Source organism: Macaca thibetana, chromosome 4 (assembly GCF_024542745.1).
Source record: "Macaca thibetana thibetana isolate TM-01 chromosome 4, ASM2454274v1, whole genome shotgun sequence".
In the NCBI taxonomy this organism is placed as follows: domain Eukaryota; kingdom Metazoa; phylum Chordata; class Mammalia; order Primates; family Cercopithecidae; genus Macaca; species Macaca thibetana.
In genome coordinates, this window is record NC_065581.1 from 3,135,328 (window position 1) to 3,158,301 (window position 22,974).

The following is a 22,974-nucleotide window of genomic DNA, read 5'->3' on the forward strand; positions in this document are numbered from 1 at the left end:
TAGTTCTGGGCAGGCGCCCAGGCCTTGCCTCTTCTTTCCAGGAACTAAGACACCAGCCATGACTCCCCTTTCCACCACCACCTGCGGCCAGGGTTTCTGCTCTGCTCTGCCCCCTGTGGCACCGAGCAGCACCGAGCAGCACTGAGCAGCACCGAGGAGCACCGAGGAGCACCGAGCAGCACCGAGCAGCACCGAGCAGCACCGAGGAGCACCGAGCAGCACCGAGCAGCACCGAGGAGCACCGAGCAGCACCGAGCAGCACCGAGGAGCACCGAGGAGCACCGAGCAGCACTGAGCAGCACCGAGGAGCACCGAGCAGCACCGAGCAGCACCGAGGAGCACCGAGGAGCACTGAGGAGCACCGAGCAGCACTGAGCAGCACCGAGGAGCACCGAGCAGCACCGAGCAGCACCGAGGAGCACCGAGCAGCACCGAGGAGCACTGAGCAGCACCGAGCAGCACCGAGGAGCACCGAGCAGCACCGAGCAGCACCGAGGAGCACCGAGCAGCACCGAGGAGCACTGAGCAGCACCGAGCAGCACCGAGCAGCACTGAGGAGCACCGAGGAGCACTGAAGAGCACCGAGCAGCACCAAGGAGCACCGAGCAGCACTGAGCAGCACTGAGCAGCACTGAGGAGCACTGAGCAGCACTGAGGAGCACTGAGCAGCAGCTCCCTCGTGCTGGGGACTTCTCAGGCTTTGCTGCTCAGACGGGGAGAGCATCCCTGCCTTTGTGACCTGATGCCTGCTCCCACAGACCCTCTCAGGATGACCTGGGTTGATATGGGGGGACGTGAATGGAGGAGGCTTGGGCAGGGGTGACCTGGGCAGGGAGGATGGGAGTCCTAGGGTTCCCAGGTGGCCCTCGTAAACCAGACATACACAGGTCTACGCTAATAACCCCAGGGAGAATCGCAGCTTCGGAGCCTTTTTCTCAGAATGCAATGGAAGCATGGTGATATTGTGTGTGTGTGTGCGCGTGTGTGTGTGTTGGGGGGGTTTTGTCCTATTTTATAACAAAAGAATAGAAGACACTTCTCTCTCCCTTCTCTCCCTCTTATGTAGAAATGGCCGCCTCTCTATAGGTTGCAGTCCACCTATCTGCATCCACCACAGGCCCAGGGGCAGCCTTGCCAGGCTTGCAGCCCTAGGGGATAAAGAGTTGCTGGATTCTTCCCTTTCCCAGCTGCTGCTTGTCCAGCCATGACCAAGTCCTCAGGGCGTCCACTCCAGGCCGCCTGGGTCTGCGCTCCTCCCTGCTGCATCTTCTGCACCCCCTGGACTTTGTTTCCTCACTATTGCCAAACCAATTTTCCTAGAACACAGAGCTAATCATGTCACCTGGCTGCTCAGAGTCCTCCAGTGGCTCCCTCCTGCCTGCAAGGTGATGCACAGATCCTGGGGGCCCCACCTCTTCATCCTGTCCTCTCCCTTTCAGTCTCACTACTCATGGCGCCGGGATCCCGTCTCACTGCTCACGGCGCCGGGTCCCTCAGCTCTGTCCAGTGCTCGCTCTGTGAGGTTCACCTATGCTGGCTCAGCCGAGCTCCCGCGGGCTACCCGGGTAGGGCGCCGTCTGTGCACGTCTGGAGGAAGTACTGCCTTCCGGTACAGGGGCTTTGTTAATGTTTGTTCCATTAGATTATTGTCAAGACCAGGGCATTGGCCATTAGCCTTCAAGCCTTGAGTAAACCCACATACAAAGGACCAGCCCAAAGTGAGCTACAGAACAGACTTCTGCTGCCACAAAGGTGCGAGTGCCATGGCTGGGAGCAGGCGTTCTGGAGCCCATGAGCTTGAGCTAGAATCCTGGCCCCCCATCCACCAGCTTCACCTCCCGAAGCCTCGGTCTGCATCTGTAAAATGGGGATGAGAAAAGCTCCAAGTCCAAATGTGGTGGAGGTTAAAGCACGAATGTGACTAGCATGGGGACAGGAAGATCCGTGGATTGATTGGTTCCAGGGATGGTAGCATCCACTGAGTGCTGTGGAGGGGCCACCCAAGTCCTTCAGGGTCTAGGGGGCAGCTGGGTGTAGAGGAACCAGCGCTGGAGAGGTTCAAGAACTGGGAGGCGAACAGGATGAGCCTCTCCCATGGGCCTAAAGCCCCCAGGCATGGAATGGAGTCCTAAAAGTTGGCAGAGGGGGCTGTGCCACTGGGACTCTTCTCTGCCCTGGCCCTCCTCTCAGTGAGGCACCAAGCTCTGCAAACACTGCCTCCTCAAGCCGCTTCACACCCGCCTACCCTCAGCCTTCCAGGAACCTCTGTTCCTGCTCCCCGAGCCCTGGGAATCCTGCCTCTCCTCCCGCCGCTGTGCACTTGCTGCACACACATCCCCTCTAGAGCTGCTATGCGTGGGGCTCCAGTCCACACCCCGGGAATCCTCAGTCCCAGCCACCTTTCCTGAATCCAGGCTGAGCAGGCTCTCTTGGGTGCTCCCCCTGAATCCTCAGGACACTTGTGTAGCCCAAAGACACATGTGCGTTGCGTGTCTGTGTGTCTCTAATAGACACGAGATGTCACCAGGGCAGGACCAGGCTCCACTCCATGTGCTGTCCCCAGCACCTGCCCAGCCACTGAGACCTGGCTGGCACCTGGGCATCTATTCAGCACCATAGTCGGGTTTCTAGACTGGCCCCAGTAATTCCCACCCTTGTGCCTTGAGCGTGCGCTGGGCCTCAAGGTACAAGGTACAGATAACTTACTTTTTAGCAATAAAATACAGCCAGGATAGTGAGATGTTCCTTCCACAACAAGGTTCCAAAAGGCAGATTCTAGCAGACTCTTGCTAGCTTTGACCAAGTGAGCTGCCTTGTGACTGTGGTCCCTGTGGCCAACAGCCAGCGAGGAGCTGAGGCTGCCAGCCCCACAGCCCGTGAGGAAACAGAGCCTACCAGTGCCTGACTTGGTTTAATGGTAGACCCTACCCACTGATGGTAGCCTGTGAGAGACCCGGAGCAGAGGACCCAGCCAGGCCATGCCCAGACTCTGGAGCCATGGAAACCATGCGACAGTGGATGCATGCTGCTTCAGACCCCTGTTTCGGAGCCATTGGTTATGCAGCAATAGAAAACCAAGATACTCTGTGAGTGACACATTCCCCAGCCTTAGCCACGGAGGGAGATTGACAGCCACCTCTCATGCAGGCTGTGACAGTCATCAGCACTTCACATTAGAAAGCCCTTCCCAGGGAGAGGCTGAAAGAGTTGCAGGAATAGCCACACCACTGTGCTTCATAGTGTATGGGGGATATGGATGAGGAAGAGCAAGAATTTGGGGGATGTCTCCCAGATACTCACACTCTTTCCAGGCTGAGGGTCCCAGACCACCGTTCAAAGACACTACATCTTTCTGTCAGTATGTGTTCACGCGCCTGTCGCCTTACTAGTCTCTGAGCCCCTCAAGGGCAAGAATTATTTTCGAGGACATCAACAGGCACGTGTTGTTTGTGTTTAATAAATACTGGATGCTTGCGGATCACACTGGCTTCCTGAGTAGGAAGGTCAGCTCACCCAGATGAATGGGACAGGTTAAATATAGATGACCACTGCAATGAGCAGTAAGATCAAATCCTTCTGTAAGATGAAGACTGAACATCTAAAATAGCCAATTAAGTCTTTCTGGTAGACCTGGCTCCTTCAGGAAGCCACAGGGCATATCAGGTGCTAGGGATAATGGACAGGATCTTAATGGGGACATCATTTTCTCGGAAACCTCCCAGGTTTCTGCCTGACCTTCCCGGCATTACATGTGGACGGCACTGACAAGCAGCGAGAGGACTCCCCTTACTCACACGGGAGTCACACGCAGGAGTGCAGAGCACAGACCCCCAGGAGGGGTGGGCACGGGGCCACTGTGAAAAGGCAAACTGCATGGAGCAAAAGCCTGGCATTGTGCCCGGTGAACCACATCATACGGATCTATCTTGTTAACCATGCCAAATAAAATGAAATGAAATATATTTAATTTGCAGATCATTAGAAAAATGTCTACATATATGTGTATACATAATATGCAACAAATATACACATGCATATAGAATATGGAATATATCTTTTTATTTTTTTCTGTGGAAGCAATGATCTGGTTTTCTATCAAAGATTCCTTGACATAGCCGGGCATAGTGGCTCACGCCTGTAATCCCAGCACTTTGGGAGGCTGAGATGGGCAGATCATGAGGTCAGAAGATCGAGACCATAGTAACCAACAGGTGAAACCCCGTCTTTACTAAAAATACAAAAATTAGCTGGGTGTGGTGGCGCGTGCCTGTGATCCCAGCTACTCGGGAGGCTGAGGCAGGAGAATCGCTTGAACCAGGGAGATGGGGGTTGCAGTGAGTCGAGATCACACCACTGCACTCCAGCCTGGCAACAGAGCAAGACTCCGTCTCAAAAAAAAAAAAAAGATTCCTTGACATTATTCAGTACGATTAGGAAAAATTGTGGCAGAAGTTGGGATGCCATTTTTGGCTTTGTTTTTTTTTCTCTCTTGAAATCTCAGATTAGAGAAAGAGATTGTTACGTCCTTGGTTTTAAGGTTCATTTCCTGCCCTGAAATGTGGGCTCTGCCTGTGCCTTTTCTGCTTTTCTCTAGGTTGTCACTAGAGGGCAGCACAGGCCTGTGTTGACAAGTCAGAGCTGCTTGATTTATGGACAGAGACCGGAGGGCAGGCACTGCCTCCTTGTGCCTTAGGAGCACAAAATTGTAATATCCACGAAATATCTTTATTTTACTAGCAATAGGATCTAAATAAAGTAGACTGATATGCAGGCCGACTTCTTATTAGAAACGGCAAACTTCATTGAATTAAGGATTCCAGAATCAAATTGCTGTTAGCCATGTGACGTTACCATCTCGCGTTGAAACACCGGAGGTGAGCCTCCCATTCCACCTCCTCTTTTATATTACTTAATGTGACTTGACTACATTTCTGTGAAGTCGAGGATGAGCAAATATTTGTACTTTTTTTTTTGAGATGGAGTCTTGCTCTGTCGCCCAGGCTGGAGTGCAGTGGCATGATCTCAGCTCACTGCAAGCTCCGCCTCCCGGGTTCACACCATTCTCCTGCCTCAGCCTCCTGAGTAGCTGGGACTACAGGCACCCGTCACCTCGCCCGGCTAATTTTTTGTATTTTTTGTAGAGACGGGGTTTCACCGTGTTAGCCAGGATGGTCTCGATCTCCTGACCTCGTGATCCACCCGCCTCGGCCTCCCAAAGTGCTGGGATTACAGGCGTGAGCCACCGCCCCTGGCCTTTAAGATACAACTTTTTAAAGAAGTTGAACAGACTCTGATGCTCCCTTAATCCCAGGTCATCCTGGCCCTCGGTGCCTATTCTTGAGGCAGCATTAAAGCAGAGGACAGATGTCAGGGAGTCGTCAGTCAGGGAGGGTCTCAGGGAGGCCCGTCCGGCTTATGACCTAGAAAGGGCCAGGGCCGCCGGAGTGGGCAGAGCAGGAGAAAACAGGTGGGTGTCATGATCCCCAGCGCCTGCGTCCTCTCTCACCTGGACCCCCGTGTGAGGGCAAAGGAAGCCTTGGAGCCCACCTGGAACGTCCAGATGGACAGTGGATAGAAAAGATCAGCCCCAGCACAGCCAGCAGCTGCTTCCAGATCCACCCAAGACCCCAGGCCACTTCTGCCCATGTCAAGCTGGGAGGTGGACACAGTCAGATACACTTGCAAAGTCACCCAACTCCCAACGTCTTACCAATGACTCTGATGAGCTGTGCACTGGCTGATGAGAACCACCACCTGGCCTGGGCCTGAGCGGGTAGCTGGTTCTGTCGATGTGAGGTCTGGACAGAACCTCATGAAACAATATTTAGTTTACTTGGCCTCTATCATCCTTGGGGCAATAGATTTCTGCAAGCCTTTGTTGCTTTTTGTTGTGGAACAAGTATGAAAAGTATAAAAGCATTTTTTGAACTTTTTGCAGAAAATTTCATAACCTCATATTTACTTCCAGGCAGTCCATCCTGGCCCCTTTCCCTTTGCTGCCAGGAGGCTTGTCTGTAGTTGAGTGTCACAGGGAAAGGCTAGTTCTGTGCTACGCTGGAGCTCATGGGCCCCAGGCTGTCCATCCCGGCTTATCGTGGATTTCTCTCTGTGAAGTGGGGGCATGGCAGGGGATCCACTTGCATCCTAGCGCCTCCATGGGAATCGTTCCCGAGTGCATTTGCAAGAAAGAGCTGCGGCCTCCCGATGGCACGGGTGAAAAGGGCTCCCAGCGAGAAGAGGGATTTGTCAGGAACGCTAGACATTCTCCCAGCCTGGCCCAGGGACCCCCTTTGGACTCAATTTCCTTTCATCCTCCGCAGGCACGAAAACATCACCAAGGGTCACATATTTTTTCCAGTTTGTCATCTTGGCTGACTCTGAGAACATGTTTGTTGAATTTCTATCCCCAAATCTTTCCAGGTTTGCATCAAAGAGGAAAAGGAAACAGCATTTCCTTCCGTCTAGCTTGCTAAGCCAAATCTAACAGAGAATAATGATCCTACCAACTGCCAGAGTTCAGGGGTCCCTGCTGGCCCCCCCTCCCCCCACCAAATGCATAATCATGCAAAGGCTGCAAGAGACCAGCTGGAAACCCGGAAGGTCTGACTGCGGCTTCTGCTCTATTGAGAGACTCGCCTTTGCTGTTTTCTTTGATAAAGAAGGGAAATTTCACTGTCCCCCCTTTAGACAGGGAGTGAGCCTGCGGTCTGCCTGAGGTATCTTGCAACTGCAAGCACTAAATAAGCTCCTGACTCATCTGTCCCCTGTGGCTTATGCAGAAGGTAGGGACACGATGAGTTCTGTGGCGCTTAATCATACAATACCTCGGCATTTCTGTCCAGGTACCCAGTAGCTGTCAGGCTGGGCCTGTATGATACAGATCCAAGACAATGAATCAAAGTGCGGATGTGAAGATGCTGTTGTTAGCATGGCTGCTGGAAACGTGGAAAGTAAGAAAGTCCACGGACTTGCCTACTTGCTCCCAAAGCCTTCCCCAGCACCAGAGGGGCTGAAATCATTGGCGTCCACATAGCCCGCCTTGGACTGGAGTGGCCTCTACTGGATTTTCCCAAGGGTGTCACTATTCGGACACCTGGGTTTTGACTCACGGCTGAACTATTGGCCTTACTCTCAAGTTCTGTTTCATGAAGGCACATGCATGAGAAATGCTGATGACACTCATTTAAGAAGTTCAGTGTGGTATAACTCAAGCTAAGCTCCTCAGTCAGTCACAAACTGCAGGAAAATGACTGCAGCTGAGTGATGCTCTTGTAGTGGAGGCGTGCCTTTTTCTTAACCTATACGCCTGGCAACAGTAAATGGTGTGTAGCACCCAGGAGCCACGACCCAGGGACAGAGACGGCACCAGGAAGGGGTCAGCCTCACTTTCTGAACTAAAACAAAAGTGGCTGAGCACAAGTGAGTCACACCTTTTAGGGAGGTGTGAAATGGCCACAGACTCCACGAGGGCAGGACTGTGCTGTTGTGTTTTCTGGGCCTAGTGTCTGGCACGCAGCGGGCTCTCCATCCATGTTTCTTACATGAGTCAGTGATCTCACTTGCTGGGCCTTCTCTCTTTGGATTCATGACATCAGCTTCTCAGGTCAGTATAAGGCTCTTTCAGCCTGGCACGGTCGCTCACGCCTGTAATCCTAGCACTTTGGGAGGCTGGGGTGGGGGGATCACCTGAGGTCAGGAGTTCGAGACCAGCCTGGCCAACATGATGAAACTGCGTCTCTACTAAAAATGCAAAAATTAGCCAGGCGTGGTGGCAGGCACCTGTAATCCCAGCTACTCGGGAGGCTGAGGCAGGAGAATCGCCTGAACCCAGGAGGCAGAGGTTGCAGTGACACAAGATCATGCCATTGCACTCCAGGCTGGACAACAAGAGTGAAACTGCGTCTTAGGGGGGAAAAAGGCTCTTTCTACTTTTTAAACATTCTGCAATAGCTGTGCCGTGAGGTCTCTTAGCAGAGTTGGCGGCACAGGTTCTGGTGGAAGTGCGGCATGAGTGATCCACTGAATTCCCCCCTTGCCAGTCACTGACATATTTCCTGGGCCCAGAGTAGCTCCCTGTTCCCCCTTCTTCCTGCTGCTGCCTGGACAGGACCCCAGGGCCAGGTTCTCCCGTGACTCTCGGGCACCTCAGGGTTAGGTACAACAGGCTCCTCGGCTGTGAACCATGAAGCCGATGTGCCCAGAGCCAGAGCCAGAGCTGATGCTGGTTAATCCCACACCAGCCTGGAGCCAGGGACTTGTCTTTGAGTCCCGAGAAGCCGCCGTTCCCCGGGGTGTCTCCCATTACGCACCTTATCACCGTCGGGGTGACCTCCGCACAGAAGAACACGCTGAGGCTCCCCACTGCATGGGAGGCAAACATGCCCACGATGGAAAACGCGATGGAAAATTTGTCCTTGACGCTGTCACTCATCCCTGGGGGAGGGTCAGAAGAAGGGGATGGTGAGGGAAGAGAGGAAGCCAGGCCAGGGTGGGAGGGAGGCCCGGGGCTGCACGGCACGGCTCCTCCCCAGTGCCCAGCGTGCGGCATGGATGGGTGTGCAGTTCCCTCTGGGAACCAAGCCCCTCAAGGACTAGACGCCCAGAGTCCCCGCAGTAGGTTTTGTGGGGCTCCTGTGAGTCCCTGTGCATCAAGCATGCTGGAGCTCATGGCGGCCTCTATTGGCATTCCTCAGCCGGGAGCCATGCCTGGTGGGAGGGCAGGCTGGCACGTCCCCGGTGCCACAGCAACATCCCTCTGCCCTGGCCTACGTTTGCTCCAGTCAGGTCTGATGTGCCCAACACGTGGGACAGGGGAGCTGAGTCAGGGTTAAGGAAACAAAAACTCAAGCCACAGAATTTATGGGCCCAGAAGGAGAGTGTTCAACCCATCAAAGCCCTCGTGAATGGCACCGGAGACCGACCTCGAACCAGGGCCGTGTCCGGCACCGTGCATGGACATGCTGTCAGGGCCACACAGCTGGGGCTCAGCTCAGCTCCCCCAAGGCTGCAGAGAGGGCAAGCGCTCCCCAGGGACACGGGCGAGGGCTGGGGCAGGCCAGGCGGGAGCAGCAGCAGCTTCAAGGTGCAGGGCGGCACTGTGCTGTCCCCAGAGCTGGAGGGCAGCAAGCTTACACGGGTCAAAGGGGGACAGCGGCTTCCCCTGGCAGCACAGACGGCCGGGCCCCAGCACTCCCGGCCTTTCTCCCCCACCCAGATGCTGTCCATAAGACAAAGCAAGCTGGCGCTGGGCCAGGGCCTGTGCTGAGCCTGGTGCCAGGGGAAGGGGTGGGGCATGCGTGCCAAGCAGCACAGAAACAGGGAAGCACCAGTCGCTCTTTCTAGCGGCAAGAGGGAGAATACAAATGTATCCGTATAGTGTCCAACCTACGGCCAACTTCAGCTGCAGTTCTTGGAGGGCAAGGGGGAGAAAGAGAGGAAATGGAAACCACAGGTCCGTGAGTCTTGGAGAAAACGCCCGTTTAGATGTAATACAAGACGAGGAAGCACAGCCCACGCGCTTGGGACTCACCTGAGTCTGGGTGCTGGCTGTACTTTCCAATCACTGGGCCCGCGGACATGATCGCACCCACACAGACAAGGGCAAAGCAGGTGAGGAGAGAGGAGAGAGCACGTTAGGTGTGGAATTAGCCCAGTGTGTTCCCATGTGACTTGGTTCAAGCAAACTCCCTTCCGTTTCTGGGATGGCGCTGGCTGCCAGGGCAGTGGAGTTCATACTGCACTAAACAAAGATCTTTTTGTTAGGAAGACAGGGGTAAGATCCCGCTGACCTCAGAGCCTGGGGAGAAAATGGAACCTTCACAGCGAGACCCTAGCAGGTGCAAAGGGTGAGCTTCCGTGCATATAAAGTTGCCCACGGGTCACTGCAGCCTGCACTCAAGCAGCATCAAGCACTGTGGGGCACCCCTGCTGGCCCCAGCTCTGCTCCTCACAGTTGCCTGGTGTTCACTTGGGGCTCCTGGGCATTCCTGCTCAGGGCCAAAGGGGCATGGCAACACCTGGTGGCCGAGGCATCTGCCACTTCCGTCCCAACTGTGTGAGCAGGGCAGAGGCTCCCCGGAAGGGCAGCTGGGGAACGGGGATGGAGGGAGACAGGCATCACGTGTGTATTCCATTAGCTAAGCCTCCCAGCAGTCTCCCCGCAAGGTACAGATTGCACAGGAACTGTCCAAGCTAGAGAGCCGCTCCTGAGTTGGAAGTGAGCCCTCTCTAACCCAGGCTGCACGACGAGGCCGCTCTGATCTGGGGGTGGTGGACAGCCCTGGCATCTAGTTCTGAGAGCCTGCGTTCATTTTCCTTGTAAAGGCAGGGGAGCTCTGTGGGGTCGATGTTCCCACGTGTCCCGAGCCTGTCCCAGGAGGACCATGCCAGGGCGGGAGAGGAGGTTCAGTGGCCCTGCCTGTTCGTGTCGTGCCCTGGGCCGGCCACGGAGGTGCTGTGGTGGTTTGTCCACACACGGGGGTATCTGTTGGTGAGGAGCTATACAGAGCTTGCTGGAGGGCCAGACGGACTCTCTAGCTTTGCCTTAGATTATTTTTTTTTTGAGACAGAGTCTTGCTCTGTCACCCAGGCTGGAGTGCAGTGGTGCAATCTCAGCTCACTGCAACCTCTGCCTCCCGGGTTCAAGTGATTCTTCTGCCTCAGCCTCCTGAGTAGCTGGGACTACAGGCATGTGCCACCAAGCCCAGCTAATTATTTTTTGTATTTTTAGTAGAGATGGGGTTTCACCATATTGGCCAGGCTGGTTTGAACTCCTGACCTTGTGATCCGCCTGCCTCGGTCTCCCAAAGTGCTGGGATTACAGACATGAGGCACCGCATCTGGCCAGATTATTTTTAACCTTTACTGAGAAATTCTTTGGTCCAAAGAGAAGCTGATGAACTCGGGAACATCTGCTGAAAAGCAGGGCCCTAATGCGAGGGTGACAAAACAGATTTATTTCCCCCTTCATGTCACTAGAAAGAAACAATCCTTTGTTCTTCTTTGTCATACACAGAAGCAGTCTGCCCCATTAGTGAAGACCCGGCCACCAGGACTCGGACGGAATCATGGTGCAGCCTGGGCTGGGGCAGGGGGAGGAGGGAAGGCCCAGGGCCCTCCGAGGCGGGCTCCACAGATGCTCTCATGGAAGCTCTGTCCTCCCCGAAGCAGCTCCTCCCAGCCGTAGATTTCAGAGTGGCCAATGGAGTCTTACCCAGCCCTTTCAAATGCCCTTGGGGGTCTGCCAGCCCCCCTCCCTGCACGCAGCCCGCCTCCCTGGCCCACTCACGGTTGAGGAGGCCGAGCTGCAGGAGCGAGGCCAGGGCGGTGAGGATCATGAAGAGCAGCAGGCCTCCCCTGCGCCCGAGGAACCGGACCACCACGCACATGGCCAGGCAGGACACCAGCGCGATGCTGGCCGTGGTGTAGTAGTCAGCGTAGAAGTTCTCCAGGAGCGGCACCTTCACCTCGTGGCCCATCATGCTCCTGGCAAAGCAGTGGTGGATCCCGTACCCCGTCAGCCTGTGGAGACATGCCGAGCGGCGGTGGGTGGGCTGCCCCCACGCCAGGCGCTGTGCCGTTTCCTGGGAGCTCATGGTGTCAGGTGACCAGGAGATGAAGAAGCAACTCAATGTGTCATAGAAAAGCCCGCCATGACCGAACCACGAGCAGATTACAGAGCAAATGCAAAAAGGAGACGTGAGAGAAATATGGAATGCTTCTCCTGGGGGGGGGGTCCACACTCATGCTCCTCTGCCGTGGCTTTAGTAGACAGGTGTGGGCACAAGAGTGGTCACCCAGAGCGGTCACCCTGGCCCTGAGCCCTCACCCTGGGCTTCCGTCTTTACCTGTGGCAGCTTGAGACCCTTCACAAAGGAGTGCCACACCCCAGATGACCCCTAACCCAAATGAGTCGAATCCCTCCCCTCCGCCACCTTGGTGACCTCTGACCCTGAACAAGGGACCGCCTTGCGCAGTCAGGGCCACTGAGCTGTCAGTCAAGACAGGAGTGACCTTCTAGGTACACACCAAGCCCAGGGACTGGGCTGCGAAGAACCTGCGTGAACGATGTCCCCAGCCCCTGCAGGACCCAGCAGGCGGGGTGACCAGGGCCGGTGAGGGCCCTGGGAGGAGGTCTGGGCTCACTGGCCTGGCTCAGGCCCACCTGCCTCCTCCCGCGGCCATCCTGGCGCCTCTGGCCAGACTGGCTGCAGGTTCAGGAAGGGCGGGGCCGGCTACAGACAGGGGCCACGGCCACTTTGCAGCCAAGGCCTCATGGGTCTCAAATCCCCTGTCCCGAGACAGGGCCCAGAAGTCCCAGCCTTGTAGCAGCCCCCACTGTGCCCCTGAGGAGGTGCGTTCATGTGCATCTTGGTTCCCTGGACCTCATGGGCACATGGGGAGGCTCTGCTCACAGGATTTACACGCCTGGGCTGGGGGCACCGGCTGCTTGAGGCTTCCGGGAGGGGGAGGCCAGTATCTTCTAGCCCGTGTCACTTTTCACACACACCCTTAGGATTCCAAGTTCAGCGGGGTGGGGAGTAGGGCCCTGGGCTTCACCGCTGCCCGCCTTTTTCCCTGGCCCCCTCCCACCCGGCTGGCACTTGTCTCTGTGACTCACGAGTTCACACACAGGACCACAATGTTCTTCCACAGGTTCCGGGTCCCCACCACCTTCACGATGCAAACCTTCTTGGGCCTCCGGGAAAGCTCCTTCTCCAGCTCTGCAAAGAAACAGACCCTGTGAGCCCTGGGCAGGCCGCCATGGAGGATGGCACAGCAGCTGCAGGCACAGTCCTGGTTCCCCAGTCTGGGCACCACGGAAGGGAGAGAAAGCCTTTTTTTTTTTTTTTCTTTGCCAGTGGAGAGGGTCTAGGTTTCTGGGATAGAAAGGCACTCAGAAGACCAGCGGATAGGGTCTAGGTTTCCGGGATAGAAAGGCACTCAGAAGACCAGCGGAGAGGGTCTAGGTTTCCAGGGCAGAAAGGCACTCAGAAGACTCCAGCTCTGCAGTTCCGGTTTCCCTCGGGTGCCCGAGAGGGCACAAGGTGCACCGTCAGCAGAAGTTTCCATCACAAACCCTTTTTGTGAAAGTGGGCCGAGTACACACAAATAAACAAACAGTGTCGACTCAGTTCGCTTTTGTCTGAGGACAGAGCTCAGCAATGATATTCTAGGTTACTGAGGCACTCATTAGGCCCTGGGCAAATCTAAACAAGCAGTTCTTTTCCATACACTCTGCATCTGCCTGTGTCACCCCTGGCTCGGACACTGGGAAGGCCACGTGCAGTATGCTCCTTAGCCTTGTGGGGTGGAACTTACCATGGCTGTAGCTACTGCTGCTGAAACTGCCCTTAGGACATATGAATCTTTGAAAGACAAACACATAAGTGAATACATCTGCATGTATACACACATACATGCACACATTCATGCGCATATGTATACGTGTGCATGTTTTAGTTAATGGAAGTCCTTGGGAGCTGGACAATGTTTTGGCTCCAAGGGATGTGAGCAACCATAAAGTCATGAGACTGGGTTTCTTGTGCGGCCCCAGCAGCTCTGAGAGCCCCTCTGAAGGGAGTCCACCAGCGCGGTGTTACCGGGGTCTGCAGAGGTGCTGGTGTCGATTTGGCAATTTACAGGGAAGATTCAGAATGCGGCAGAGGCACTGGCCTCCAGGAGCTGTCTGCCTGCACGTCTGGGAGCAGGAATGCCACTCGCAGCCTTCTGTTGCCTCTCTGCCTTCCTAGCCTGGTATGTCTTCATGGAATCATCCCCTACTGGGGAGCTAAAAAAGAAAAAGGAGACTTCCCAAAGCGGAGGGGAACCAGGACTCTTCAAGACTGTCAAGGTCACGAGAAACAAGAAAGACTGAGCAGCTGTCAGACCAGGAGACTAGGGAGAGGGGAGAACGAGACGCAGTCCTGGGCGGCATCGCGGGGTGGGAGGAGGCATCGTGGAAAGCACGATGATGGGAGGCACCAGATAAAGGCTGGGGTTTGGTGAATAGCAGTGTTCCAATGTCACTTTCTTAGTTTTGACAATAGTATCATGACAATATCAGACGTTCGCAAGCAGGGAAGCCGAGTGAGGGGTATACGGAGATTCTGTACTATCTCAGCAGCTTTCCTGTACATCTAAAATTATCCCCGAATAATATATTTATAAAATAAGAAAAGCAGTGGAGATGGGGAGGCCTCTGTCTACTGAGGAAGGCTTCAGTGCTAGGAGTTGCCTCTGGAGGAACCCTCCTGCTCCCTCGGGGGCTGTGTCTCCAGGACCCTGGCCCTGTGCTTCCGAGGGCCACTCTGAACCCGAGATGGCTCAGGTTCCACCTTCCTCTTCCACCTCCTTCCTGCCATCCAGCAGCAGGAGGGTCACAAAGCTCCTTCGTTACAGTTTAAAGAAAAAATGTGTTGCTAAATCCTAGGGATTTAGGAACTTTTTATTCAAACATTGTTTTTGAACTCAGTGTCACCAGCCAGGCCACAGAAGGGAGAAGGAGAAACCTTTCCCTTGTCTGAGGGATATCATGTCTGCTGAGTTTCCAGAACTTTCTTCCTTCCCATATTTAGGTGCAAAGATTGAGGTCTGTATGCAAGCCCACAGGGCTGGCATTTCAGCTGCTGATCCACGGACCCTCTCAGCTCCCAAGGTCTCCTGACCACTATTTTTCCTTAGCAAAAATGGGCTACTTTGACTACAGGCACAGTTTCTCTATGATTAAAAAAACTAATTTTGTAAAGAGCTTAAAAATATCATGGTTAACAGAAAACCTTGGATCCGATGATCTGAGTATCTTTGCTATTATAGACCTCATCAGAAACCAACTCTAATAGCTACGTTTTATCACCATGGAAGACTTCTGAGAAGAAAATTTAAATGTCCATTAGCAAGTCCATATAAGTTTAAAGTTTAAAAAATATATATCCCAAACTGAATTCCTGATATGTTATTGTTTATGAAGTATGATGTTAAAGAAGCAATAACAATTGCATTATGACCTGAGCTTTTTAAATAAAATTAAACCTAGAACCCAGTCTAAAAAATTGACTGTAGTCTGCAGAGGTAACTGAATTCTTCTAAGTGGAATTAGATTAACCTTTCCAGGGCTATTGATATGTTGTCAGGAAGCACATGAAGTGCTTCCTCCCATGCCTGGCAGAGTCACTGTCCAGTGACTTTTTGCTTATCATACTACCAGTAACTCACATCACCAGCCTGTCAACAACAACATGAAGCTTCTGCAGCATTGTCTGTTCTTCTGGGCCCCAAATCCACAAGCTCTGTGTTATAGGACACTTCAGATGGCTCTAACACCGGTAGCTGAATCCAAGAGGCCTTTTTGTCTGTCCAGATATCAGATGGACATCTAGGGACTCCTCTGAACTCCTCACACATGGAAATAAATGGGCAACAGGGAGCCCGGCCAGGTTGTGAGGCACTGGCATCCAGGATTTGCTGCTGTGAGCACCCGGCTCCCGTGCGCTCCTCGAGACGGAGGAGGAGGAGGACACATCGGCCTGCTCAACTTAGAGCCATCAGAAAATTTTCCAACCAAAACCCACGTCGAGCCTACTGAATTTTGTTGTCCAGCTCCACCCTGCAGTCCCAGTGCCTCCGCATTTTCACGGATCCTCGTGTGGTCGGGGCTGAGGTCTGGGTGCTGTGAGGGGCCCGATGAGCCCGGGCAGGAACCCAGCTTCTGCACTTGTGGCTGGCTCCTTGGAAAAGCTGTGCTGTCCTTGCTCTGAGCCCAGCTGCTCATCTGTGAAGTAGGACGAAGCGCTGCCTGGCTGGCTGGGAGAACTCGGTGAGGCCTCCGGGAGCACTCGGGGAGCACGTGTCCTCCTGCCCCGGGCTCAGTGAACCCAACATCTCCCACCTTCTCTTCACCAACAGAGGAAGGGAAAGGAGGCCCTGACGACCCTGCTGACTCGCTGGGAGGAGGGCACGGCCTCTCCACATTTGGCCATCTGGTGTGAGAGGTAAATCAGGCCTCCGAGGACAGCAGAGGAGGCAGTGGTCCCTTGCCCAAGACGAGGCTTGGAGGAGCAGGGAAAACACACGCAGAGGAGAACTGGAATTGGCTTGCGTGGGGGTGTGAGATAAACCAGCTTTGTTGTCATCCTAGTGGACGATGCTAGTGCGTTAGGGGTGAAATTGGAAAAACATGAGTTATAGAGACAGAAAGCAAGAAAAGAAAAAGGAGGAGGACAAGGAGCAGGAGGAGGAGAAAAAGAGAAAAGGAAGGGGAAGAAGGGATGCTGCCATCTCTGCCACAAGAGTCATAAAAAAGCACACTAAACGCTCCAAGGAGGCAGCTCTGAGCCCCACGCCCGTGTTGGGAAGTAGAAAAAGCAGCCGCTGCCCCTTCCACGCAGCCCTTCTCTCCTCTGGGACGGATTGAGATGGCGCTACTCGGCCGCTTGAATAAATGTGCTTTGAAAGCAAGTGGAAGATAAGCATCCATAGGAATCTTATCATGAAGTCACCTCAGACAGCACAGTCTTCAACGTCTAGCCAAGCCTTCAGCAACTGACCTGGCACCGCCGACCTCTGTCATCTCTGTCCTCGTCTGCCCAGACACGGGCTCCACCTAACCCGAGCCCTCTGAGTGAGCCGTGGCGGTCATCTGCGGAGCGAGGGCCCCGTGCAGCCTGCCCAGGGTCAGATCTTGATTTCGTCACTTACGGGTGGTGTGACTTGGGCAAGGTACCTAGTGTGGAACGTGGAGGTGGCCTGACACATCCACCCTCTTGTCATCTCAGGATCTGAACAGATTGTTAAGGCACAGTGAGGCAGGTCAGGACAAAACCCGAGCTCTGTCATTGCTAAGGGGTGCGGGGAGCCCCACACGGGGCTAAGATGGGGACGCTCGGATCACACAGACTCAGCCGTGCATCCTGGCAATGCTGGGCAGGTTGGCTTCTCGAGGGTAAGGTGTGAGGCTGCCGGAGAGGACTGATGCTGAGGACGGAGGATGCCTGCACCCTGCACGTGGCTCCCCACAAGGAGAGAAGATAGGAGCACATTTGCTGTCCTTCCTCTGGGGCTAGCCTGACCCTGAGAGGGATCATGGAGTTACTGTTCCCCAGTGCTCAGCCTCTTTCTGAGCTGTGAAGCAGGAGAATGGCTCCTCTCCCTTGTGAAGCTCAGATGCAGATGACATGCACATGAAGCGCTTCCTCTCATGCCTGGCAGTTGCTGTCCAGTGACTTTTTGCTTATCTTACTACCAGCTGAGCATTCTACATCCCAAAATCTGAAGCCTGAAATGCTCTAAAATTGAGGATCTTTTGCGCAGTCACATGATTCTCAAAGGAAATGCTCATTGGAGCATTTAGATTTGGGATTTTTGGATTTGGAAAGCTCAACCAGTAAGTATAATACAAATATCCCCAAATCCCAAAACATCCAATCCCCAAAACACTTCTGGTCCCAAGCATTCTGGATAAGGGATGCTCAGCCTGCAGAACTGAAGGCACAGTCTTGTATGTGGCACTCATCCTGGGTTTTTGCATTAGGTTGCTGACCACACAGCCATACTGGGAACCAGCGGGCCTTTTACTCCTGCTAGAAATGCTGGAAACCTCAGGAATTATGACACGGGAGTGCTGTCAGCACTTGGGCGTGTTATGTGATATGAAGGTTGCAGGACTGACATTGAGAGACTGATGCTCAGGAACACACCCACACATCTGAAGTAACTCAGCTGCACAGGCCACTGAGAACATCAGACTTGCTAGAAGATAAACCAAGGACAGCTTTAAAACAGAAAAGGAAATAAGAAATTTGGGAACATCAGGTTTTTCCCTGGCATAAATCCAAGGTTAGGATGTACTGACGGGGCAGCGAGCAGCCCCGCTGGACTCCTACATATACCTCCAGCCAGGCCCGAGACGCTCACCTACCCAGAGGCGCTGCAACCACAGTCCTAACCCTTCCTTACTACAGGAGTCCTGGGTTCGTTCAGCCCATAAATATTCATGGCACGCCTGCTACGCGTCAGGCCTTCGGCTGGGCTGCTGCTGGGGGTGCAGAAGTGTCTGGCTCTCAGACAGAGGCCATGCCTTGCCTGGCCTTGCCGCTCTGCAGGGGTGGCAGGCATTAATAAGGAACCCTGCAATTACTCATCATAGCTGGGATGAGGGGAAGCGGGGAGAAGTGCTGAAGCTATAACAGTGAATAACCGGAGGGCGGACTTGGTCTCTGAGGAGCTGGCCAAGGCAAGAGGGCAGGGAGTGTGCACGGGGAGGGCCCTGTGGAGAGGAAGATGGTGGTGTGTCCTGGGAGCCAAATGAAGGCCAGGGTGTGAGGCGGCGGGAGGCAGAGACCAGAGAGGGCCTCGATAGTGACCTGGAGGACCTGAGGTCTACCCAAAACACACTGGGAGGCACCAGAGAGGCTTGAAGCCGGTGGTGATGTGATCAGATCCTGTGTGACCTGGTGGCAGGGAGGATGGAACAAAGCTGGGAGCCCAGCCAGTCGGCCAGGGCATGAGAGGGTGACAGACACGAGGCTTGGAGCGGGTGTTGGCTGTGGGATTAGATGGGGTGATGGGAGGAAGATTCCATGCAGAAAACTGAGTCTGGGCGGAGGAAGCTGGAAGTGGGAGACGTAGCAGCTGAAAGGCACGCTGCCTTCCCCCAGCACTCAGCAGCCCCGCCATCGTGCTGCCATCAACACATCTGACGGCCGGGGGCGGCAGAGAGCAGAGGCCGCGGTGAAGGGCGGCAGGGCAGAGCGACCGCCGGAGGACCGCTCCCCATGGAGGTGAAGGCTCTGTCCTCTTTCTTAAGTCACATGTCACCAACTACCTCTCACCCAGCCTCCTGCCTGGGACTCTGGAACGGAAATAAGGACCAGCAAAACTCATGAGCAAAGAAATAAATTTTTAAAAAGGATCTAATACCACTTTCCAAATATAGGAGGGAAATGAATCAGTGTAATTAGGATTGAGAAAACAAGCTATTCCCAGACAATATTTTAACGTGAAAGAAGCGGAGTGTGATGGCTTAATTAGGGAAATGCCACAAACAAATTGTACTGTAAGCCTAAGAGCATTAACCTGCTAACGAGTGAGGTCTGGGGAAATCCGGGAAAGCCAACTGGACTGTCCAAAACCAGCAAGCACGGCCCCGCTGGAGAAAGCTCGGCTGAGCACTCACTGCTCAGCGCAGGGAAGTTCGTATCTACCCGGAGCTCTCCCTCATGTTACAGCAGCATGGCAAAGCCACCCCTGCTGGACTTTGCAGGTCAAATCCTCGCTCAGCTTCTTAGCAGCTGTGTGACCTCTGGAAGCTACTTAGCCTCTCTGTGCTCTCGTTTCCTCATCGGCAAATGGGGCTAATTATAGTGCCTTTCTCATAGGCTGTCATGGAGAAATAACACACGTGAAGGGCTTGGGACTAAATATTAAATATGAGTTAATATTTGCAAATCACTTAGAAAAGTAGCTGACATGTAAGTGCCATGTGAGTGTCATCTTGTTTCTCGTCACTGTCCCTGGATTAAAAAGGGACCACAGATGCACCAACACTCAGCACCCTTCATGTCAACCAGACCTGGCAAACAACCTTCTTTGGTCCAGCAAAGCAAAAGCTTCGGGCGTCCCTGGGTAGGCCCCGCCCCGCCCAGCACGTGGTCCAGTCTGGCTGTCCTGACTCTCAGGTCACTGCACAAGTCGAGGCAGAGGATGACATCCTGGCTGAGCTACGGCAGCACCAAGGAGCTTCTAGTGACCTAGCGTCCCCGATCTTCTGGATTGGGAGTCTAACGAGAGGCCTGTCCAGGCACCAAGGGCTTCTCTGATTTGGGGTTCCTGTGCATCCCTTCCCGTCGTAAATGGAGACCTGCAGGGCACATTCTCCCAACTCACTGAGGTTCCTGTACCTGCGCCCTGAGAGCGAAGCTTCCGCAGCCACTCTGACTGCAGTCCCTCCCTGCCACCCTGTATCCCGCCGCCCTGCTGTTTCATTCCTCCTGACATAGGCACGCGTAGCTCCCTGTGTGCGTGCCCCACCTGCCTGCAAGCTGCGTGAGAGCAAGGCTTTGCCTGTGTCTTCTCTGCTCTCGAACGGTGCCTGAAACACAGCAGGTATTTAGTAAACACCTGTTGATTCCATGAATGAATCATCATCACAAGCATTTCCGGTCATGGGGGAAAATGAGCACATTCTCTCTTGGACAATGGCCTGGAGGTTATTTTCCCAGGGAATTTTATAACAACTGTCTATCCCAGGTCTTCAGTGAGGGCAGTGAGTCAGAGCGTGGAGCCCACCAGTGACCTTCAAACGGAGATCCGTATACCACTTGCGTCAGAATCTCTTCTAGTGCTTATTAGAAATGCAAGTTCTCAGGGCTTATCCCAAATCAAATAGGTCAGAATCTCTGGGTTCCAGGGAGAGGCCCAGGAATCTGGATTTTAACAACCTCGTGGTGAAACGTGGATCCTCAGGTTGAGAACCCCCACCTAGCCGTGGTAACGCTCCTGACACACAGGAGTTCTATGGATCTGAACGACTATCCAAAAACACTTCGCCTTTCCTGTCCTCAGCTGCCCAACAAATAGGTCATGGCCAGGTAAAGACAGTGGTGGCTCTTTGAAGGTCATGCTTAGGAAAGGTGAGGTCGTGGGGCCCATCTACACCCTGAGCCAGCGCTCTGGCAGTGTTTAGACCTGGCAGGCTATGGGCCAGACAGTCAGATATTCCCTTGAACAGTGTATACTGGGCTCATGGCTCGCTTCTGGATTTAGGCAGGAGAGGAGGAGATCCAGAGTGTGCTGTACTTGATCATGAAAGAAACCAATACCTAGAAAGTGGAGAGAATGTCAAGGCTGCTACATTGCCCTTGTGCAGGCCAAAAGGTCAGAGGAGAATTGCACAGCTGGTTAAAACAGCTGCTTGTGCAATAAAACCAGCCCAGGTGTCAGGGACCTGCCCCGTGGAGCCTCTGTGAGCCCTGCATGACCTCCTGCCCTGGCCAGCCCGTGGTGTACTCACCTGGCATCACACCCTTGATGTCGCCCTCAGGGTTCATGCGATTCTTCTGTGTGAAGTGGAGGATCAGCCTCTTTGCAGACTCAAACTGCTGGGTGGCCATGAGCCACCGGAGGGACTCGGGGAATATCCTTTAAAGACACAAAGGGGATCGGTGAATGTCTTCTGATTCTGCATGGCACCGGGAAGTGTGGCTTAGGTGTGGCCCGGGAGCTTCCCAGGCAGGTGGCGGTCAGTCTCCAGTTAGGCATCAGCCTCATCGGGGGAGATGAAACCCAGGGCACTGAAACATTCCCAATTTTCTTTCCCAAAGTGTAAAAATCGAGACCTTAAAATGCTTAACAAAAGTTAAAAAGCACATGTTCTCACCCACATACGGAAGCTTAAAAAAAGGTGATCTCATAGAAGGAAAAAGTAGAACAGAGGATACTAGAGGCTGGGAAAGGTCAGGGGAAATGGGATAGGGGGAGGCTGGTTGAAGGTTACAAAATTATAGCTAGGTAGGAGGAACAAGTTCTAATGTTCTATGCCACTGCAGGATGACCATAGCTACTAATAATATACAGTTTCACATAGCTAGAAGGAAGATGTTAAATGTTCCCAACACGAAAAAGTGATATTTGCAATGATGGGCACGATAATTACCCCGATCTGATCATTTTACATTCTACGCATTGCACCATCACTGTGTACCCCATAAACATGTACAATTACTACGTGTCAATTACAAAAATAAAAAATAATTTAAACAATGTAACAGAGTAGCAGATATCAACAACATTCGTACCAGTTGTGTCAAGAAATCAGTGTACACCTTTCAAAGTAACGCACGGAGAAACAACTCATGGAAGGCTGATGCTTTGGTTGTATTTTGTCACAATAAATAGTAATAGAATGATTTTACGTTTAAAAAATTACTTCCAAATATGACTAACCTGCAGTTATTTTCAGTTGTGGAACATGAAGGCTCAGTCTCCCAGGGTTTTCCTTCAGAGCTATTCACATGTTACTGCTAACTGCATGTCACTTTGCCCTCAGACGATGCCACATCACAGTGGTTTTCAAGTTTTACCAAAGCAACAGAATCTGTTTTTTTTTAAAGACGGAATCTTGTGAGGCACTCCAATACAAAAAACCCAGCGTTTTATTATCAATTAATTTTATAAATTTACATTTATGACAATATTTACAAGCTGCTCAAAGAGAACACCGTGACTGCACAGAGCAGGAGCTGGCATACCATCTCTGCCAAAGTCCAAGTCATCAATATTTTAGACTTTAAGGGTGAAATGGTCTCTCCTCATCTTGGCCTTGTGGCCTGAGAGTGGATGTATGGGAATGGGTGTGGCTATGGGCTAATAATACTTTATTGCAAAACAGGAAGCTGACCCTTGACTGTTTGGGAGAGACAAAAAGTAGAAATCAAAGCTCAAGATGACAGTCCTAGCTTCTTGTAGCCCTCAGTGTTCTAGTTATCACTTCACTTTATTTTAGTTAAAATTGTGTCAGGAAAGTCACCACGGATGCTGGTAAGAAGTTATTGTGGCCGGGCGCGGTGGCTCAAGCCTGTAATCCCAGCACTTTGGGAGGCCAACATGGGCGGATCGTGAGGTCAGGAGATCGAGACCATCCTGGCTAACACGGTGAAACCCCGTCTCTACTAAAAAATACAAAAAAACTAGCCGGGCGAGGTGGCAGGCGCCTGTAGTCCCAGCTACTCAGGAGGCTGAGGCAGGAGAATGGTGTGAACCTGGGAGGCGGAGCTTGCAGTGAGCTGAGATCTGGCCACTGCATTCCAGCCTGGGTGACAGAGTGAGATTCCGTCTCAAAAAAAAAAAAAAAAAAAAAAAAAAAAAAGAAGTTATTGTAACTACCGAACACCTGCTTTGCAAACTCAAACTGAGGATAGTTCTTTTTTTTTTTTTTGAGATGAAGTCTTGCTGCACGCCAGGCTGGAGCGCAGTGGCGTG

General features: G+C 53.2%; 4 protein-coding genes across 32 annotated transcripts in view; 2 read left to right on the plus strand and 2 right to left on the minus strand.

Moving 5' to 3' along the window:
• The window catches only part of LOC126952529 (tubulin beta-2A chain), a 759,189-nt gene that overhangs the window by 118,784 nt on the left and 617,431 nt on the right, over window positions 1-22,974 (minus strand). Inside the window, exon 1 of one of the 25 annotated variants that reach the window (XM_050787244.1) lies at window positions 15,920-15,929. The exons of the other annotated variants lie outside the window; for them this stretch is intronic. The gene's annotated coding sequence lies outside the window, so the exon portion shown is untranslated. Of the gene's footprint in view, window positions 1-15,919; window positions 15,930-22,974 lie in introns of those variants that run through there. 25 annotated transcript variants of the gene reach the window in all.
• PRPF4B (pre-mRNA processing factor 4B) overlaps window positions 1-22,974 on the plus strand; it is a 908,191-nt gene that overhangs the window by 95,066 nt on the left and 790,151 nt on the right. The window lies entirely within an intron of this gene.
• FAM50B (family with sequence similarity 50 member B) overlaps window positions 1-22,974 on the plus strand; it is a 667,415-nt gene that overhangs the window by 81,871 nt on the left and 562,570 nt on the right. The window lies entirely within an intron of this gene.
• SLC22A23 (solute carrier family 22 member 23) overlaps window positions 1-22,974 on the minus strand; it is a 190,238-nt gene that overhangs the window by 5,460 nt on the left and 161,804 nt on the right. The window contains exons 5-10 of one of the 4 annotated variants that reach the window (XM_050787196.1): window positions 21,008-21,135; window positions 12,620-12,722; window positions 11,288-11,520; window positions 9,530-9,562; window positions 9,385-9,408; window positions 8,310-8,433 (exon numbers count right to left, since the gene is read on the minus strand). In XM_050787196.1, coding sequence (XP_050643153.1) covers window positions 8,310-8,433; window positions 9,385-9,408; window positions 9,530-9,562; window positions 11,288-11,520; window positions 12,620-12,722; window positions 21,008-21,135 — 645 coding nt within the window. Of the gene's footprint in view, window positions 1-5,006; window positions 8,434-9,384; window positions 9,409-9,529; window positions 9,563-11,287; window positions 11,521-12,619; window positions 12,723-21,007; window positions 21,136-22,974 lie in introns of those variants that run through there. The other 3 variants (XM_050787194.1, XM_050787197.1, XM_050787195.1) reach the window with 3 other exon arrangements.